At 38.5% G+C, this 21,928-nt stretch overlaps 1 protein-coding gene across 6 annotated transcripts in view; it reads left to right on the top strand.

The window, feature by feature from the left end:
• The window catches only part of HIPK3 (homeodomain interacting protein kinase 3), a 102,215-nt gene extending 82,118 nt beyond the window's left edge, over positions 1–20,097 (top strand). For all 6 annotated transcript variants that reach the window (XM_061610521.1, XM_061610525.1, XM_061610526.1 and 3 more), the window contains 10 exons: positions 2,912–3,071; positions 4,182–4,305; positions 7,320–7,438; positions 7,782–7,900; positions 8,007–8,168; positions 9,221–9,517; positions 11,005–11,145; positions 13,052–13,287; positions 13,857–13,984; positions 15,795–20,097. In XM_061610521.1, the coding sequence (XP_061466505.1) occupies positions 2,912–3,071; positions 4,182–4,305; positions 7,320–7,438; positions 7,782–7,900; positions 8,007–8,168; positions 9,221–9,517; positions 11,005–11,145; positions 13,052–13,287; positions 13,857–13,984; positions 15,795–16,268 (1,960 nt within the window). In that variant the 3' untranslated portion in view covers positions 16,269–20,097. The remainder of the gene's footprint in view (positions 1–2,911; positions 3,072–4,181; positions 4,306–7,319; positions 7,439–7,781; positions 7,901–8,006; positions 8,169–9,220; positions 9,518–11,004; positions 11,146–13,051; positions 13,288–13,856; positions 13,985–15,794) is intronic.
• Positions 20,098–21,928: the final 1,831 nt, after the last annotated feature.

The raw sequence follows: 21,928 nt of genomic DNA, 5'->3' as shown, positions 1-21,928 counted from the left end.
GCCGAAAGGATAGCAATGTCGGCGCCAAGCGCACTTCTTCGGGAAGACTATTCCACAGTTCGGGGGCCACCACTGAGAAGGCCCCAGTTCTTGTTACCATCCTCCGAGCCTCTCTATGAGTCGGAACTCGGAGGAGGGCCTTCGATGTTGAGCATAGTGTACGGGCAGGTTCATATCGGGAGAGGCGTTCCAAAAGGTATTGTGGTCCCGCACCGTATAAGGCTTTATAGGTTAAAACCAACACTTTGAATCTGGCCCGGAAGCATATAGGTAGCCAGTGCAAGCGGGCCAGAACAGGTGTTATGTGTTCAGACCGCCTGGTCCTCGTTATTAGTCTGGCCGCTGCATTTTGCACTAGCTGTAGTTTCCGAACCGTCTTCAAAGGCAGCCCTACGTAGAGCGCATTGCAGTAGTCCAGTCGAGAGGTTACCAGAGCATGAACAACTGAGGCGAGATCTTCTCTGTCCAGATAGGGACGTAGCTGGGCCACCAACCGAAGTTGGTAGAACGCATTCCGTGCCACCGAGGCTACTTGAGCCTCGAGTGACAGAGAAGGATCTAAAAGTATTCCCAGACTACGAACCTGCTCTTTCAGGGGGAGTGTAACCCCATCGAGAACAGGATGAGTATCCACCATCTGATCAGAGAGACCACCCACCATCAGCATCTCAGTCTTGTCTGGATTGAGTCTCAGTTTATTAGCTCTCATCCAGTCCATTATCGCAGCCAGACAACGGTTCAGCACATTGACAGCCTCACCTGAAGAAGATGAAAAGGAGAAGTAGAGCTGCGTGTCATCAGCATACTGGTGACAACGCACTCCAAAACTCCTGATGACCGCACCAAGCGGCTTCATGTAGATGTTAAAAAGCATGGGAGACAGAACTGACCCCTGCGGGACTCCATATTGGACAACCCACGGCGTCGAGCAATGTTCCCCAAGTACTACCTTCTGGAGACGACCCGTCAAGTAGGAGTGGAACCACTGCAAAGCAGTACCTCCAACACCCAACTCCACAAGCCTCTCCAGAAGGATACCATGGTCGATGGTATCAAAAGCCGCAGAGAGATCAAGGAGAATCAACAGAGTATGAAGCGGTTAACCTTCAGATTTGAATAAAAATGGGAAGTAACTTGCTTGAGTATTTTGTACAACCCAAAGAATGATGATACACATTAGTGATAGAGGGTATGGTAATGATTAGCTCACTTATCCCTTGCTGGCCTCATATAGCACAGAGTGGTAGAAAGTTGGTATCAGGAATGAATGGGTGACTTAAGGAAATGGCCAAATATATACCAATGGATACTTGATAAGATATTTGGTGGATGAGATGGGCTGAAATGTTTGATCATGCAACTTCCTGAACCAAGTTTGAATTGTATGTGACATGTATAAACCTAGCTTGATAAAAGACCATTTTTTAACATTTTGGCTTTAGCTCTAAACTACAGCAATCCCATTGTTTTTTTGTTTGGAGAGTCTTAAGTAAACACAAAATGGCTTGAAACTAAGCAGTAAGTGCTTTGTTCCATGCTTATGCAACAGAACTTTCCCCTCTTTTCTCTCTCCCCCCCATGCCCCCTAAACCTGTTCTGGAGGTTCCCCCAATCCTCTGGAGCAGATTGAAGTAGGCATGCATAGGGGGAGGAGAGAAGGAGCAAGTTCCATTGTGCAAGTGGAAACGCTTGTGCTAATGGAACAAGGGCATTGGATATAGCCCAATGTTTTAAAGATAAGCACAATAGTCACAATTTGCTCTTCATGAAAAATAACAAATAGTATTTATTTGCAAAATGGATTCAGTTGTATGCTCCATAAAACTGAATAATCTCCCCCGCTCAGAAACCCACAAAAACCGGAGGGCCAAGTCAGAATTTTCTCACAGTGTTGAGTAAAAGACCAAGGAACACTATTAATAAGTAAATACATAAATATAAATACATAATGGCCTGGTTCACACATAATGCTAAACCATGGTTTGTTTTAAGTTTTCCCATAGACAAAAAAACCATGCCTTGTTTCTCCAAAGTGTTTTATTTTCCAGCTGCTCTTGCCTCATGTCTTTGTAGCCTGGTGAGTGTCTGGAGTGGGGTGATCAAACAACCTATGGTTAAGGAAGGGTGCTGGGTTCACACGTAATGCGAAGCCATAGCTAAAATAAATTGACGTTTGGAAGCCAACAATAAATCAGGGCTTCAGACTGTAGTTTGTTGACCAAATAAATCATAAATCAAAGCTGCGCAGTAAGATTCACACATAATACTAAACTGTGGTTTAGCAACACACGGTTCAGCATGATGTGCTAATCAGGCCATTGTCATGTATTCAATAGTCTCAACACAGTGGCTGCGTTCACACATAACACTAAGCCAAACCATGGCTTATCATGAATGCACTGGCTCCCACAGAGGAACTTATACCTGTTTGCTCCTCCTTCAGTCCTTTAGCTCATGCCAGCTATGCTAGGATTGGCTTGGCATGTCTCCTGAACCTGGGGTCATGATTAAGCTCTCTCCTTCTTAACCATGATCGGTAACCAAGGTTTGGTCTTGGCTGCAGATCGTGGTTAAGGAGGAGCTTAACCATGATCCCGGGTTCAGACAACATGCTAAGCTAAATTGTGACTTAACTGCTCTGCTGCACTGAGTTAAAGGCTCCAGCAGGAGGAAAGCTGATGCAAGCTGCTCTGCAGAAGCCAATATATTTGCATGGTTCCTGTACATTTGGCTTACCATGATGTGTGGATCTGTCCAATGAGAGCAAGAAGTGCTCTTTTTTTTTTTCAGCTGAGGCTTTTAAGGATTTAAACCTCTTTAAGTTGTCTGGACCAGTCCTGTGTTTGTTTTAGTGTTTGGGTGTTTTTTTTTACTTCCCCACAACTACTTTTTCCCTCTCTCTTGTTATCAGAGTAAAATCCTGCTTTCATATCATGGACATTTGCAAGTACCGAACAAATTCGTATGATACAAATAATCGCAATAAAACAATGCATCTAAGACCAATTGCTTCAGGCAATGCACCAAGTCTGCCTGCTAATTTTGCCAAGATTGCTGCAGTACAAAGTCAGGTAAGTACCTTTTATTTCACTTAGGACCGCTTATTTACTTCCATCCTCACCCGAGGGCTTACATCATTGCAAGATAATGGGACGGCGGGAGATGGAGATATTTCAAGGTGTTGGAAATGAGGGCCCTGTTCTAAGAGAGGTAGGAAATATATATCTGATTTTAATGGCATGTTTTAATGGCTTGGAGAATGTAATTGCATATTGCATTATATTTTATGCAAGTTACTGTGGGGATATTGATATTAAATAGAATATAAATTAACATCTTCACTGTCCATTTCATGTTTATGAGACAATAGGCTCCTATCTATGAAAGTTCATGCCACAGTAAATTTGGTTTTAAAAGTGCCACTAAACTCATCATTTTTTTGCACACTGAGTGGTTTTGGATACAAGAGAAATGCAGAGAAAACGTGAAATGCAGATTCTTCATCACTCCCATTATTATCTGCTCAACCCTACATAGAGCAGATGCATCTTTCCCTGGGGGGAGATCCAAAAGTTGATTCTGCATCAGAATCATACCAATCTCTCCATGGGTAAAAGGTGTGGAAGCCTAATTGGGAAGTGAGGTGTTTGCATTTCTTGTATTCACTGCCATTTGTTATACCTGCAACTCCTCACAGTCTGCACTTTTTCTGATGAGAGTATAAATAGTTGGGAATTCAGAAGTGGAATGACACTTTACTATGGCACTCTTATACTTGTCTCTTGATTTGCTGTCTTGTTCACATGACATGAGCAAGGATTGGGGGCTTTACTTATGGCCCTACATTCCAGCTTAGTCTGAAATTGTAATAGAAATCCACGGAACAAGCTCTTCAAGTTGAGTTGCGTTTGTTTTCTAGTAGTTGTCTTGGCAAATAGTTTTGCAAAATAAAGCCAAAATTTTCATAATTCAAGAAAAGTTTTATTATAGTGCCCCCACGTGGTCAAATATTCAGTTTGCTGGCATGTGCTAAACAAAATGATCTTCATGTTCTAGGATTTACTTGTGCTGCGCAGAAAGGACATTATAATCTTAGTAGCATTATAACTTAAGAATCTGAAAAATGTTCATTTGAAAAATGTGGCAGTCGTGTTCATTGATAATATACTTATTGCTTACAGGCATTAGCTGCATCTGCCCATTCAGTTATGCACCATGGAATACCACTACAGACAGGAACTGCTCAGTATGGTTGCAATGATGCTTTTCATCAAACATTAATTATATGCCCCCCTACTATCCAAGGTAAGAGCCAATAAAAAGTGTAATACTTTTTTTAAAATGATATAAGCATTCCTTTATTTAAATATATTGGCTTAGACAGAGTTTGCTCCTGTTAAAGAGGAGCATCCCTTGTGGGGAGTTCTCACAGTACACTCCCACGGGCACTCTTTAACTTTCATCAGCAAACTCTTTAACTTTCCAATCATTACTGGTTTCTGCTAGTAGTATGGTATCGTCTGCATATCTTAAATTGTTGATATTTCTCCCTTCAATTTTCACACCTCTTTCATCTTGGTCCAATCCCGCTTTCCATATGATATGTTCTTCATAGAGATTAAACAAATAGGATGATAAAATACACCCCTGTCTCACACCCTTTCCGATGGGGAACCAATTGGTTTCTCCATATTCTGTCCTTACAGTAGCCTCTTGTCCAGAGTATAGGTTGTGCATCAGGACAGTCAGATGCTGTGGCACCGCCATTTCTTTTAAAGCATTCCATAGTTTTTCATGATCTACACAGTCAAAGGCTTTGCTGTAATCTATAAAGTACAGGGTGATTTTCTTCTGAAATTCCTTGGTCTGTTCCATTATCCAACATATGTTTGCGATACGATCTCTGGTGCCTCTTCCCTTTCTAAATCCAGCTTGGACATCTGGCATTTCTCGCTCCATATATGGTAAGAGGCTTTGTTGTAGAATCTTGAGCATTACTTTAGGTGCATGGGATATTAAGGCAATAGTTTGATAATTACTGCATTCCCTGGGATCTCCTCTCTTTGGAATTGGGATGTATATTGAACGCTTCCAGTCTGTGGGCCATTATTTAGTTTTCCATATTTCTTGACAAATTTTTGTCAAAATGTGGACGAATTCAGTCTCAGTTTCTTGTAGCAACTCTATTAGTATGCCATCTGTTCCTGGTGATTTGTTTCTTCCAAGTATTTTAAGAACAGCTTTCACCTTATATTCTAAAATTTCTGGTTCTTCATCATACGGTTCCTCCCTGAATGAATCTGTTATCCTGGCATCTCTTTTATAGAGTTCTTCAGTGTATTGCTTCCGTCTTCCTTTTATTTCATCTCGGTCAGTCAGTGTCTTCCCCTGTTGATTATTCAACATCCCTACCCTTGGTTTAAATTTCCCTTTCATTTCTCTAGTCTTTTGGAATAGGACTCTTGTTCTTCCCTTTTTGTTGTCCTCCTCTACTTCTATACAATAACCGTAGTAATAGTTATCTTTGTCCCTGTGTGCTAGTCACTGTATTGTTGCATTTAGGGTTCTAACCATGTTTCTGTCTCCTTTTGCTTTTGCTTTCCTTCTCTCTTTAACCATTTTAAGAGTTTCTTCATTCATCCATTGAGGTCTTTCTCTCTTTTTAACTAGAGGTATTGTCTTTTTGCATTCTTCCCTGATAATGTCTTGACTTCACTCCATAGTTCTTCTGGTTCTCTGTCAACTAAGTGTAAAGCCTCAAATCTATTCCTTATTTGATCTTTATATCCTTCTGGGATGTTATTTAAATTGTATTTTGACATTATGATTGTTTTGTTGTTGTTCTTTAGCGTTACTCTGATTTTCGATATGACCAGTTCATGATCTGTACTATTTTTTAAAGTCATAATAATCACATGGATCTGCATGCATAAGTTTTCATATAATTTTTGAGAATACCCATTGCAATCTTTAAGGCGGTGACCTTAGACTCAACCTCACCTTACTTCATATGGTGAAAATCTAGAAGCCTTGTGGGCCTGTCAGCGTTTCTTCTCTCTTTTTAGCCCATGAGCCCTTGACAGATGCCATCTGGATCATATTTCCTAATGTGAATTCTTCTCTAGTATGTCAGTTCTTTTTGCTTAAGATTCACTTTTACTGTTACTTCCTTGACAAAATTTCTGTTATTATTTTTATTTTTAAAAATTGTACTTAGGAGGGCTAAAACTGTGTAGACCTTGTGGAATTTCTATTAATGCTGAGTATAAGCTATGACTGCTGTCTGGTAGGACTTAGTGCTAAAGGGTTGCAACATATGCTGCTATCTGCTTAATTCCAGAACTAAAAAGGATACAACTGATGAGTGAAGGGCTTATTTCATATAGGAGACATAGACTGTTCTATTCTTTTTGTCCAGGATCTCTTTCTTGTGCTGAATGTTATGCTGCGTTTCAGTTTAGTGTTTCAGTGTTGGTTAACTTGCATTTGGGGCACATTGACATAAATTCTATTGGCACCTATCTCTGACAGGACAATTTTGGAAACAAGTAGCCATTGTGCTCCTACAACAACATTATCCTCAGATTATGTGGTTGTCCTGCAGCAGCAGGTTGGAGCCGGAGTGTTTCAGTCCCTGTAGCCAGTGGTAGCCATAGTTTTCCCAATTTGATCATCACAGCTAGGTATGGTTGTCTTGAACCATGGTGTAGGGGAAGAAGAAATGAGGAAGCTGAGAAGCATTCAGGGATGCTTCAGATTACTAGTTTGTGGTTTAAGGATCTGGTCAGAAGTGCTGAAGGAGATCCATGATTAAGCTCTTTTTACTGATTGGTAGCCATCTATGTCCAAATAAATTGTTCAAATAAATATATGTTGTCTTTAAAGACTGTGTAATGGTGTTCTGGGAGAAGGTTTTTAACCCAAACCTCTTTTGCCCTTTCTCTACTGTAAATTGCCCCCTCAAGCTGTGAAGGGCACAGCAGACAGGATCAAGATCTGAACCTAGTCTTTTCCCCTCCCTTATAGAGTTAATAGTAGATTGAGGTAAAAGCAGCTTATATGGAGCAAGGTCAAGAGAAGGAAGGGTTAGACTACTTTTTCCAGAGTTACATCTCCAGACTTCAAGTGGCTAATTAGTAAAAATTTAAAATCACATAGTGAATCTCTCACATCAGGTCTAGTTTGGCTCTAAGTGATAACTGAATTGAGCCACTGCGAAGTAACGTTTCCCTGAACAAATTCAATAACAAGTTTTGTGTACTAACTTCTAATTGATTTGGATTGAAGCTTAACCTTTTTTTTTTCTATTTATGAATTAGGAGTTCCTGGTAATCATGGGAAGCCCAATGGTTATTCTGTCAGAGTAGATAATGCAGTGCCATTGGTCACGCAGGCCCCAACCCTACAGCCTCTCCAGATAAGAGGAGTCCTTTCTCAGGTATGTTGTTGGGGATACTGCAGTTTTCACATTTTCAGAGTCAGAAATATTAGTTTGTTTAAATACTTTTGAAGTAACATCACATCAGTTGGAAAGGGCTATAATGTAGTGACAGACCATATGCTTTGCATGTAGAAAGTCTTGGAGTTCAGTTTGTCACATCACCACATAAAAGGATTTTTGAGTAGCTGCACTGAAAAGACCTATTATCTGAGTCCTTAGACATCTGCTGACAGTCTACTCTGACAGTACATTGGGGTGAATGGACCAACAGTCTGACTCAAAACAGGGAAGCTCCATGTGTTGGATGTAGTTCTTCACAATGCATTTGTATTTACAACAGACATGGTCTAACAGAACTCAGCAAATATTGCTTCCAGCATGGCAACAAGTAACTCCTGTGGCTCCTACAACACTAGCTTCTGATACTGTGGCTGGCCCACAGAGACTTGGAGACTGGGGGTATGTCAAAACAGTATTTTGCTTTTATAAAACATATTTTGTGTTTAAAAACAAAGTATGTAACTACTATATCTTAATAATGATTCATTTTCTGTGTCCTCCCCAGGAAGTTGATTCCGCATGGCAACCATTACAACTCGATGATGACACAGTCTCTCTTAACAAATCAAATAACCTTATCTGCTCCTCAGCCTATCAGTGTGGGCATTGCACATGTAGTCTGGCCTCAGCCCACGCCTACCAAGAGAAATAAAGTGGGCCAGAACAGGTTAGTTTTATATGGTGTCTGTAGTTTGTTTAGATGTAAAAATCATTCTGTCAGAATCCCTTAAAAAGGAGCTGTATATTTATAAACACAGCATGCTCACCAGAGTGTTATACCCTGAACTAGTTTGTTTAGAACATTTATTTCTTTAAACTAAATATTGTGTTATAGTTGCAATTTCTCAGAAGCCTACTGATTAAAAAAATCTAAAGGATGGAAACAAAAATGGGAAATGATAGCATTTGCTGCCCTTTGATCTGATATTTGCTTGTGACAAAAGTAGCTTTGACTGTGTATCTGTCGAAATAGACCTTAGTTTGGTTATTTGAAAAAGTGCAGGTAGCCCTAGTTAGCAGTTCCTAAAATTATGTGCATGAGGACTTGTAAAATTTGAACTATTGAAAATAGAGACATTGTATAATAGTCGTCATAGAATAGTATTAAGAATAGTCTTTCTTTTGCTGGCAGCAAGAAACACTTTAAGTGCTCTGTGGAGAAAATGTGCCCCATCACTACAGGAGTTATTTGCAAAGGTATGGGACATTTCAGTAATGGAAAACCCTAAACCTGGGAGGGACAGTTACTCTGGTGAACTGTGTTAAGTAACCCCTGATTCACATTCACTGAAGTCAGTGAACACAATTCCTGATGGCTTCAGTGGATTTTAAATCCAATTCTAAAATGTCTATGGTGTCTAAGCCAGCATTTCTTCATTCCTTCTTTCCTTTTGTAAGAGAATGGTATCTTCAGTGTATTGTATTACATTTCATTGGTAAATCCAACTTTGAACCTTGCATTGCAGCATCTGAACAACCCTGCTTGTGATATGCAATTGTTACCGTAAAAGTTTTCCATTATTGCCCTGGAAAACAACATTTACAGTGTTACCTGTATGTTCATTGTTTTATGTTTCATACATTGATTTATGTTCATTACTGTTTCAAAGTCTTATGTTCTAGTTTGAATTAATTTGGGGAGGGAGGGTGAAATCAAGTGATTACATTTATTTGATAAGAAACATTTTTATGAAGTATGTAAAAATGTTTTCTTCACAGGAGTAATTTGTTACAAAATACCAATATCCAAAATTCAGCATTTGTGTCTCCAAAGATAATTAATGGAAAAGTTGGTGACAAACTCAGCTGTGTAGAAACACAGGACAATCGTAACTCAGCCATTCAGAAAAGCAATTGTTGCAAACCATTGATCAGGCAGGACCCTGATTCATCTGTTTCAAACAAACAACGCCAGGCTATCATTATTGCAGATTCCCCAAGTCCAGCAGTCAGTGTGATTACCATCAGCAGTGACACTGATGATGAAGATGTGGCACAAAGACATTCTCTTGCAGAGTAAGTAGTAGCTCTGGGCTTATTTTAACTTCCATTTTCCTCAGGGCTATGCTGAGATTGTAAAGTTGGTGCTTTGGTGACAGTAAACAGGAACTTCCTAGATATACAGCATCAATAAGTAGGCTTCATTTTAAAAAAATGCAGTATTGGTTAAATCAGTCTTTACAACTTGGTGCCCTCCAGATCTTGTTGGGCTACAACTCCAATCAGTCCCAGCCAGCACAAGCTTGTTTTTGGTTCAGCTGGTCACTTGAATTAGGCTGTGTGCACATAAACAATGAAGACTCTATGGCTAAATTTCCATATGCTATATTTATTTAGCACTACATTAATGAGCCTGGGCAAACCACTGGACTTATGTTCTGCCCGATTCCTGTCATGTATTAAAATGTATTACTTATTAAATTTATATCCCACCCTTCCTCCCAGGGTGGCAGGAAGAGTTTGGCAGATTTTAGTTTCACTTTTAGTGAATCGCAGCTTAGTGTTAAGTTTGAACTAGTGATCCTGGTTTAAACCAAACTCTGATAAATTTCATAACGAGCCAGCCTCAAGCCATGGGTTATGAAGCTGGCTTATTAAACTAGCCAGAGTTCATTTTAAACCAGGGGCCTGCTTTGAATCAGTGCTAAGCTGGGATTCAGTAAAAATGAAAGTGTATTCTGCTGAAGTCCTTCTCCCAACTATGTCAGAAAGGGGAAGAGAGAGCATACAAGCCAGATGCTTCACTTGGACATTCAGGTTTAGCATTATGTGTAAACACAGCCTTTGTATAATAGGAATGGAGCACAAGCAGAGTTTGTATGTGCATATCTGATATGTTGGAAACACACAGAACATGAAAAACTGTATTTCTACATATGCAAATATGTATAGCGACATTGGCATGGAAAGTTCCTATTTTTTGCCTTTCCCTTCCTGCTGAAAACCTGTTCCTGAGGAATGGGATGTGTGGCATAGGGGTTTGTGGTGCAAAGGGGAAATTGTCAAGAATCTGGGACCCTTTCTTAATGCACGTGGACAAGACTTTCTCCTTGCATAGATCTTTTGGTCCAAGCCATTAAGAATAATCCTTAAATTTCTAAACATGTATTTACAGATTCAGTTTTAGATGTTAATGAATTGATCTCAGTTTTGTAATTTGCAGGAGTGTAAAATGTAACCATAATGTCGCAATTAAACCAGTTGGAAAATAAAACTTCTGTGTGGCAGGTTGCAACCCTCCTTAAGTTTTACAGCTTTCAGTCTTTGTATTGTAGCACAGCACACTTTTGGCACTAAATCAATGCAGTTAGTAGTTACTATTGATATTTAGTGAGAAGTATGTAAGATGAATGTTTGTAGGATTTCTTGCCCACTGTTCACCATAAGGATCCACGGCAGATTACAATAAAACAATTAGACAATTTAAAATCAAATAAAACCAGAAAAACACGTATTATTGGTGGGCACATCATTAAAAGTGTCTTTTCAATTTTCACTTTCAGATGTAAAGGTAGCTTAGATTGTGAAGCTTGCCAGAGTACGCTAAATATTGACCGTGTGTGTTCGTTAAGCAGTCCTGACAGCACTTTGAGCACTAGCTCTTCCGGACAATCCAGTCCATCCCCCTGCAAAAGACCCAACAGGTAAGGAATGTGAATTACTGGGTTTTAAGTCCCTGTGTGAATTCCCTACAAGACCCCAGGTCCCATTGCTAAATACTATTTTCTGGAATCACTCTCAAATGTAGGGTACACAAATTGTAATGTTTTGGGGTCGTATCTGCCTCACCAGAGCTTTCTCTATACATCTGTGATAACTGTCTAGGCAATTTCACAGTACAACCATCAACAGTAAAAACATTTTTAAAAACCCATTCTATATAGACTGGGATAGAGATCTTCACTTAAAAGGCTTGTTGAAAAAAAAGTCCTCCAATAGGCTTCAAAAAGACAATAGAGATTGTGCCTGTCTGATCTGTAATGGGAGGGAGTTCCAAAGAGTTCTTTGAATATGCTGGTTATGCTAGATAGATACTGATATACTTGAAATATATGGTTAAAAGCTGTAAGAAGCAGTGTTTCTGTTGTAATCCCAGAATTTAATGGTTATAGCTAAGTTATGTCCTTTATTCTAAACCCATCCTTGATTTAAATAAGTAAGTCTTCAAAGAGAGCTCAAATGAGCAGCTTCATTCAGTTGTCAAAGTCATGGATTTGTGATAATTTTAAAGATCCTTTATAAAATTACCTTGCTGCCCTGACGACGATTGCCATGACAACTAGGCAACCCTAATTAAAAAGATGAAAGAAATTGCTAGGACTGAGCCAGATGTATTCCAGTAAATGTTTTTGACATGAAAAAGGAGCTTCACCACCCCCAGTTGTTAGGTTAAAGATCCCCCAAAGCTTGCATTTTTCACTTGGTTAGTAGCCCTAATGAGTTACAGAATTGGTACCACTTTTTATTTGAAATTTTTTTTTTCTACCTAGTAACAGTAACATAGTCGTGCAGCTTAATCAGATTTGGCTACATGACATCACTTAGGGTAAATGAAGTTAGTTTAGAGCAATGTCATAGTTGCTAGGATGAATGGGTGTTTTGAATAATAAATGGCAATGAAGCTGCAGCTTCATTGGGGATTGGATCAAGGCTGCTACCATCTGATTGCTCATAGGTAGGATGTACATAGGCTGTGTGTGTAGGAGAACCTACTTCCCTTCTGCTAGATGAGGTCTGCTGGCAGCATTAATGTCTTCTCTTAGCTGAATACCACTGGTGGTCCACTAGAAATTGGCCAGCAGTCAAAATGGTGGATCAAAGCTGCCATTTATTCTATTGTTAGTTTATTTTATTTTAAAACATTAATACTGACTTCTAAAAGTAAAACTCTCTCAAGGCAGCTTCACTAGTTATAGAATAATATCAAACAATTCTTTCAGGACATCAAACAAAACTAAATCCAGAAGTACTAAAGCATAAATCTAAACTATAACCAAAAGCATCAGCAGCAAGAGAACACAGTAAACAGAATTAAACATCACGTTCTGTCCTGCGTCATAGGAATTTAAAAGTTTAGGTAAACCTATGATTAGTCACAAGTGGTCTTGGAGAGAGTAAAATTGGTTGAGAATGCAGCATCTCTATTCATAAGTGTTGGTTGAATTCTTGAAGAAATACACATTTATGTAGAGGGTTGAAGCTGCTTGGGTTTTTGGAGATGTACACATTTTTCCTAGTTTGTTTGTTTTTATAGACATAATTGTATACTGCTATTTCAGTTCAAAAAACATCAAAGTAGTTTACAACAAATAAAAGCCATTTAATAAAAACCATTAAAAATACAGTAAAAACAAGGTCAACAATTGTAAAGTGGAACATATCTTGATTTTATTAAGCTGGAATTTGAGAGTCAGAAACTTACAAATGCTAAATTAAAAGATGATTTTTGCCATTTTAATTTAGTTTATTTATGGATATGTGTTGCAAAACGAATAAATACCATGTAACATAACATATCTTTCATAACAGTACTTTACTTCATTACTATAGTATGTCAGATGATGAACAAGAAAGCGGCTGTGATACTGTGGATGGTTCTCCCAGTTCAGACTCTTCTGGTCACGACAGCCCATTCCTAGAAAATAGTTTTGCAGAAGACGCCAATGAAAACCCAGAAACAAGAACCTCAGCTAACTTGGAAGCTAAACCAGCTGTCTGTACTGTGATGGTGCCACCAATGAGGGTAGAGAACAGGTTAAATGTAGATGAGCAAATGACAAATGCAGGTAATTTGAGCTTGTTTTGAGACGTTGGCCACATTTTGTTCACTAAGTTGTATGTGAAGATTGCATGAGTGAAAGGCCACTCGGGTAGCAGATGTCCCTGCCTCTTCCCACATCCACAAGAAACCTCTCAAGGGGGATCCTCTTGAACAGTATGCACTGAGGGCTTCAGGCAGAGAAGTGAATTGCTGAAATCTGGGTAGGGACACCTTGCAGTTGCCTGTATCCAAGTTTCATTTATTGCAATCTCCACCTGATTCCGCTTCTCCATCAATGAAAATTGGGCATAGGCCATTGCAAAATGTCACTGCTCAGTTTTCAGCAATTTCTTCCTCTGCTTGAATCCCCACAGACTACAGTCCAGAGAGGATCCCCTGGTCCTCCAGAGAGCATTTTGAGAATGCAGGGAGAGGGGGTGATAGTGCATTTCCCCCCAATAATAATAAGGGATGTGTGGTCTGTCTTCTCCACTGAATGACCCTACAGAATTGTAATGTTTACCATTAAGATGAATAAAGTGAAAACACTAGAAGCAACTTTTATACTATGTTGACCTCTTCATATGTTGCTAGTTACCCCCTGTCAACCACTGGTAAAACGCCGATCTGCCCGCATAAAAACAAACCATCCTTCTGGCTTGGGCAATCGTCAACGAAAACTGATATCAGCATTCCATCAGCAGCAGTCAAACCTTAGTCAGGTATGTATGTAAGCTTTAGTGTAAATGTATTTTTAATAGTTCAGATATTTTGATATTATGTTGACTCATGTGCAGTAGATTTCAAGTCATCCCCACCACTCCGTTTAATCTTTCATATTGACCTATTATACAAACTTGATTTTAATCAAATTTGACCAGTGAGAAATTTTCAGACTAGTTGAGACACTAGGAAGCAGTTATGTGGGACTGCCTTGAAAACTGGAGGCTGCAATTTGTACAGAATTTGACTTTGCAGCTCCTAATGTTGAGGTAGGCCACCATAAGCACATAACGTTAATCTTCCAGGGTCTACATTTACTCTCTATGCTGACTTTGACTGAAAGCTCCAAATGGCTTTGAACCTGTCTTATCTAAAGGGCTGCCAGTAGAGTTTGCTGTAGATGCTTTGCAGATGGTATCTTTTACACACCAGATAACATTAAGGACTCATTCAGTGGTATTTTCTGTGGGCACTGCCCAATTCTAGAACATTTGTCCTTTGTGAGTAGTGAAGCATTCACCAAAAATACATTTACATCTACATTTCATATTCAAATATGAGACCCCCTTCATTGAGCTGTGTCGGAATCGTGATAACGTTTCCCCCCCTCAAGAAAAAATAACCATATTAAACAAGGCCATTGGGAAAAGTTAATCCAATTTTAAAAATTCAGTTACCATACTGGTTATGGTAATGTCTTGAAAAGCTGAAGTGTATGTGATGGTGCCACAGCTGCATGGGTAGAGGCAGTTGGGTGGGTCGTGTGTGATTTGTCCTACCTGCATAGTTGTGGTTTTCACACTGGGATTTGTAAACACACATACACATATACCATAGTTGTTAAGTAGATCATCATGATGCAAATTGTATGTGAAAGTGGGCCAGACTCTGAGTGTTATCCAGAAGAAATATATGAGTTTTTTGTTTTGTCTAAGTACGTCACGTGGTGCTTTGGATCAGTGTGAACCTGGTTTATTCATGCATTTATACAGATACAGACTTCTTGTCACTGTATTAAGAGTTTGGCATCATGAGGTTCAGAATGGCAGAAAAAATCCTACTTACACAGTGGGTTGGATTCAGGGTGTCCATCTGCAAATCCGTCTGCAAATGGAAGGGTTCCTTCTGTTCGCAGAAAGAACTGACATCTAGTGGGGGCTTCTGCTAGAGGAAAAGGAGCAAAGTGGTTTTTCCTGATTTCTCCTTCTCCTGCAGCCCCCAGCACTGCTTCCCACAACATTCCAGAGGATCCTCTAGAGTAGATTTCAGAAAGCTGCAAATTGCCTACCCCTTTCCTCCAGTGGGAGCCCAGCTTACAGAGACTCTAAATCCATCCAACACATACTTAAGTTGGGGAATTTTATTCCTGCAAGATGTGCTGATGAACACTGTTGTGTATGGCTTGGAAAAGGAATGGATAAATTCAAGGTTGCTAGTTCTACCAGTGGCTATTGGGGGTGCTAGCTAAATTGAAACTCTACATTCAAAGTTAATATACCAATGCCTCTGGGGAGAAACAGAGAAAGATGTTTTGCCTCATGCCTTGTTTCTTTTCTTCTCAGAGGCATCTAGAAGAATAGAATGGTTGGCTAGGCAACCCCTTGGTTTTTATCCACGACGGTAGTTCTTATGTTTGTGGATGGAGTATATATGACTGGAAAGAAAAGGAGGAAGCTAATTCCCCAAGATGTTTCAGGCAGCATTGGTGGGAACAGAGGAAAAATTGTCTGGATGTGATAGCAGTCCACTTTGGAGATGGGGAATCTTGTATTTATAGCTTGCAATTAATTGTAATTTCTCTTGGGACAGGTTCAACACTTTGGATCTGGGTCTCAGGAGTGGAATGGAAACTGTGGTCATTGGAGACAGCAGACATATATCCCAGCTAATGTTGCCAGTCATGCATTTTCCCTTCAACATGGAAGCCCCACTCATACCTCAGTTCACGCACATTTGGCTGGAAGTACACATCTTGGAGGACAGCCTGCTATTCTACCTTATCCTTCATCTGCACCCCTCAGTACTGCTGCTCCTGTTGCCCACATCCTAGCCTCACCATGTACCTCAAGACCGATCTTACAGCATCCCACTTACAGTTTCTCCCATCACAGTGGCATAGTTCACCAGGTCCCAGTGGGCATAAATCCCCGACTGCTACCTTCTCCAACCATCCATCAGACTCAGTACAAACCAATTTTCCCACCACATTCTTACATTGCATCACCTGCTTATACAGGATTTCCATTGAGTCCAACAAAACTCAGCCAGTATCCATTTATGTGAGAACTCAAGTATGCGGACAAAGCTCAGTGATACATACATGTGGTTTGAGAGGAAAACATGGTATTTAATAAATATTAGCCATGGCACAACAAAAAATTATTTTTTTTAATCTTGTTAGACTTGGGTGCAATTTAAACAACCTTGAGCTTTAACTCACTTTTAATGTGTTTTTGCACATTTGGTATAAATTTGTCTTTCGTCATGTTATCTTCTTATAGAGTAACTCCAGACAGGTGACTTATGGGAGCAGGAATCCAGTTTTGCTCCTACTATTTTTTATAAAATTGCCTTCTAACTAGTGCGAGACGCATCTACATTTGGGAAGCCATTGTGTGTACAGATTTAGAGCAACAGATGCACATGTGTCATCAGTATCATGTATGAATAACTTGTTTGTATTATGTATCTTGATGTTCAGTGTCAAGTCACTTATCTAAAAAGGTTGAGCTGTTCTTCACATTGCATGTGTCCTTTGCATGGGCAAAAACAAAGTTGCCTAGAAATTTGCTCTTAAATGTTGGTGTCCTAATAATCTCAGCTGCATTGTGAACTGTTCCCACACATAGTGCCTTAAATATTTGAGGTTGTTAATGTTACTATATTATAAATGTTGAGGACTACAGCACTTAACATTCAGTTTTGCTGATTATTTGATAGAGTTATGCGCTCTCTTTTTTTATTTGTGTGTGGTATGATTTTGGTATTGGTTGTGATTTCTTTATCTAACGGACAGCATGTTTTGCTGTAGCTGAATTCTGCTGTCTGATATTTCCCCCCAAGAATGATCAGCTTCATGGAAAGCATTTTGTAGTGCTTAGGAAAAGGTGATTCAGTAGCTGTTAAATAAAAAATGGTGTTTTATACTGTTCAGTGGAACTGCAATACAATCGAAGTAGTTTATTTTTGAAGTGTTTATGTCCAATTGGGTTTAATAACCTGTTTAGAGGTGCAGTAGGCATGACCTGGCTAGATTATGAAAGAAAAAAAGCAAAATGCTCATTGATTCATGCTGTGGTTTCATCTTAGCTTGAGCAAACCATGCAGTATTTAATAAATAGTAGCAGAATATTTACTATTGAAGCTTGAAAAGATGTGAGTACTTTGTGTGCAATTTTTCATTTATGCATGGGAGAGATGTTAGCCTTTTTACATTCTGGTATTTGTTCTAGCCTTTTGGGGTATTTTCTTATTTAATACATTCCGTCAGGGACAATAATTACATGCATTTTTTTCTTAGGAAGTGCATCTTTTCTGTGTGTTCTTGTTCAAATAAAATTGCTTTTGCAGCACCAAAGACTTAATCATCCTTTTCCTATAAAAGGTAGCTACTTTTTCATAGACCTCGTGTAGTGTTAGGGATGGGTTTAAAGGAGGGTATTAAAGTGAGATTGTATTCTAGCTCTTGAGGCAAATAATAAATTGTATCATTTATCTTGAATGTATCATAGATAAGCTGCTATGTAATGATTGCCACTTCAAATAGCTGTGAAATTAGGTGATTTAACTAGTTCTTAGCATTCTAATTTCTGTATAAGTCTAATTACATGAAATGGAAGTATGGCGTTGATTTTGTTTTTGTTTGCTTTCATGTTTGGAGTGTTGTAACTACTATATTGTAAATGATGGAAGACAATTGCATATGTTATTTTGGGGTGTGTTACTTGCATCAGTATTTTATCTCCATTAACGATCATTGCATATAAATGGGTGTATCCATGTAATTTAATTTTATGTGTTCATATTGACATTGCATAGACACTTAAGAAAACTATCTTGGTGGCTTGACTTAACTTTTTTTTATATAAACAAAGTTTCTGGAATACAGTTCTTGCAACATAGACTGGAATAGGAGTGCAAAGAGTTTCTCTCAAGCACAATTCTAGGCATGTTTACTTAAATGTAAATCCCATTGAATTCTGTGGGCCTTACTTCTAGGAAAATGTGAGGATTGCTGCCTCAGCAGCCTAACAGCTGACAGAGGTTTTTCTTTGCTCCATTAACACAAGCAGTGTTTTATTTAATGAATGTCTAAGTGAAAAAATGTGCCTACATTTAATTTACTTTTCAGGACTCAAATACAGCAGTATTAGTTATCAGAAACCAAAACCAGCAATACATTTTAATGGCTGAGTATGGAAAAAAAAACTCGTAACCTTTTCCTGCAACTCTTGGGCCACAATCAGGGAACCTCAGTTCACCATGGCCAGTGGGACTTTTTTTTAAAAAAAAAGTTTTAAAAAAGCAGACCCAGTAGTGTACAACAAATCACTTATAAAACTTTGAAAAGCTTAAAATCAGTTTGTGATAATAGCATGGAACACCTGCTGTTCAAATAAAAAGAGTTAAAAAGTCCCGCAGAGTGCAAGCAAACTCTTGGGCATACCTAGAGGGCAGTGTGCTGGGTTGTGGCTTCAGTGCTTTTTCATAAACAATTTTATGCATTTTGTATGAATACAAATGTGTGTCCGTCTCTCTCTCTCTCTCTCTCTCTCTCTCCCTCTCAAATGAAAACAATAACTATTTAATCTGAAATCTTTCCAGCATATTTTAAAGCAGATGAAATCAAGAAATTAATCAGATTTTTAACATTTATTGGTTCAGCAAATTCCTTTTCTTCTGTTAACCGCTTGGTGTTGAGAATGGGTTTTCTTGGTGCTATTTTCATTGCTGGCAATGGACTCATCAGGAGCCATAGCACCAGACATTAGCTTACTTTTTCTATAATGATCACCATTTTTTTAAAAAAAACTCTTAATTTACTTTGCATTTTCTTGCTCTAAAGTATTTGCTATGCTTTTAAATTGTGCTTGGGATATAAAGCTAATGTACTTGGTACATTATACCAGGTTAAACATGAAACCTATCAATATACCCCAAATGAAGTCTCTGGTTCCTAACATATTGTAAAAGAGCAAATGTTTTTTACTTTTCAGAAGTGATAAACAAGACCTGCCACAATCAATACTGAGTATAATGTGCTGCTTTACAGCAACTTCTGTAATGAGCATTGCAATGAAGGAACAGACCTTTTGCTCTCTCTCAGGCTATAATCTACAATTGCACTCTGAAGCAGTTCTGTTAACTCTGGTTGCAGTGGATAAGTTTAGCTGGGGAATAACTTAACATGGTTGATGCGGCTTTGGACGGCTAAGGATCTGTCCAGAAAAGACAAGGGTGTAAATCTGTGGTCAAAGTAATCTGATATATACATCTTACTCTTTTAATGCCTTTTAAATAAAACACTGCAAAACAATAAAATCGCATACTATTTTTAATTTGGAAATTAATTTTTATATGAATCCCTTATATTCAGTTTTTAACTTTAATTCAGGGTGTGTTATTGATCAAATATACTACTGTATTAACTAATTATTTGGTTTGTAATTTTTAAATATTCTGTATTTACTGCTAATTTTAACTTGGTTTGTGTTAAGTAAAAGCTAAAATCACACTGCAAGCTGTAGAAAGATTTGTTTTAGAACTAATACAGATTTGGTTACTAAGTTTGAACTGTTACAGTTTTAACAATTATTTGTAGACTTGTGGCTTTTTTGTTCTTGATTTCTGTGCTACACTAGTTTGCCATGTAGCAATTGCACTGTGCAATATTACAATAAGAGGACTGGGAAAATTTTTATGGATGTAATGTTTCCTACAGTTTGCGATAGTATTTCTCTCTAGTTCTCAGTGATTTAAATATGACCAAGCCTTCTGTACTTTGTCACAAAAAGCGGGTTTTCCAGGTGACTATTTTGGTGAGTGTCAAAATAAGAATTTATGGTGTATTACTGTCAAGATTCACTTTGAATTAAAATATATATTGCAGCAAGTGGAACTTGTTGACTTTTATTTTATTTTAAAGACCAGATAAAAACTTTTCATGCTTTGTACTCACTTTCAAGTGTTCAGTTATATAAATGTCCTGTTTAACAGAGAGGATGTAGGCTAACAGCATTATTTTACTCATCACATGATCCTAACATAAATAGTTTGAAGTGGTTTAATGCTCCATGAACTCTTGAGCCTCTGTCTTTGGCCAGTTAACAGAAAATGTTATTTTCTGAGCACATAGTGATTTTGGACATCATTGAAAATTGCAGCCTTTCTGTATGGTGACTGCAAGTTGCCAAGTACTGGGGAAAACCTTCATCTTAAGAATATATTAGATCATTCTTTCAATCAGGAATAGAGTCCATAATATCTGCCTGAAAAGAGCAAACAGTCTGATGTTGAATCTCTAGGGAGTCAGCATGCTAAAAACCACAATGATCGGATTACTCGTAAAATAGTTAAACTTCTTAGTGAAGGTGCTCATTTAAGGAAGAATGATGAAAACATCTGCCATGTTGCACTTCACAGTTCTAAACTTGTGTGCATCTTTCGTTTTCGTTATACCTTGAGGTAACTGCTGCATTTTAATTCTAGGTAGCTGAAAGCCTACCTCACAAGAGCAATGGTAAGTTAAAAATTGGCAGAGAATAACAAAACCTATCTCTAGTATAACATGGAGGCAATGGGAAACTACCATGGAATATAATATATAACCTGTTCCCCCAGAGCAAATACTGCTCCCACACGCACAACATGGACATGGCAGAAGAAAAAAAATGTTGTCGATGAAAAAAAAAGCTGAACAGAATTTAATAGGGGATCTCTTGATCTCTTGAAAATCTTTGTGCTGTTTTCAGGTAGTCAGAAAATTTTTATGCCAATTATGCTTTTGGACAAGACAATAAAGAATTAAGTTTGCAAGTGTTGGGTCCAAATCTAAGCTCCCTCCCCCTTCCAGACAGGGCGAGCTAACGCACCCCTCAGCCCTGAATAGGAGGGTGAGTTTGACAGTTCAGTTTACCTGTTAGTGGTCCAGCCAGACATCAAACATAAAACAGACACACAAACTGCTTGATCAAGAAGGGGTCTCTAAACTGTGCAGACAGCAGTCTGACAGGGCAGAGAGCATCGTTTATTAATTGAAGCATCATTTATATAGGTTTCATAAGTAAAACAAAGTGTAATATTATTAAAATCATAACAAAAGGAATACAGTATTACAGAGATAAAGCAAGCGCATCTTATCATCGTTACATTTCTTATAATTATTAAAAAGCGAGGAATTGATAAAGAGTTTATACACTTGTCAATCTGAGAAGCTTAATGTAAGATAAGAACTGAGGAAAAGCGAGGAAGAGAGTTAGATTGACACTAGTAAAAGATAAACAATAGGGCTAGTATGCCTGTAGAAAGTTATTCACTCAGCAGTATGACATAGATCTATGGATACAATTCTAAAAGCAAGTACGTGGGGAACACTTCTTCCTTTGTGCTGAGTTTTGCTACAATACGCAGGATGTGTATAGTGAAACAAGACAAGGGAAATAACAACAGTCCAGATGGAATACACTTTATCTCTTTTCCAAGATGCTACAGCCTGAGAGGCGCCTCTGGGTGTTATCTCTCATGAGAGAAGAAACGAAACTTAGAGTGTTATGTCTCCTACCCTCTCTACGTTCCATGATTCATTGCGGTACTAGCTCTAGCAATAATGTAGCATTTCTTGACAACTCTTGACAACTCTTGGGGCCTAGGAAATAAAATATTTCCTAACACAAGTTTCCCCTTAATGTGGTTGGTACGTATTTTGACCAGAACATACAGTAGAC

The sequence above is a fragment of the Rhineura floridana genome, chromosome 2 (assembly GCF_030035675.1).
Source record: "Rhineura floridana isolate rRhiFlo1 chromosome 2, rRhiFlo1.hap2, whole genome shotgun sequence".
Classification (NCBI taxonomy): Eukaryota; Metazoa; Chordata; class Lepidosauria; order Squamata; family Rhineuridae; genus Rhineura; species Rhineura floridana.
Note: the sequence above shows the minus strand (reverse complement) of the source record. Positions and strands in the feature narration are given on the sequence as shown.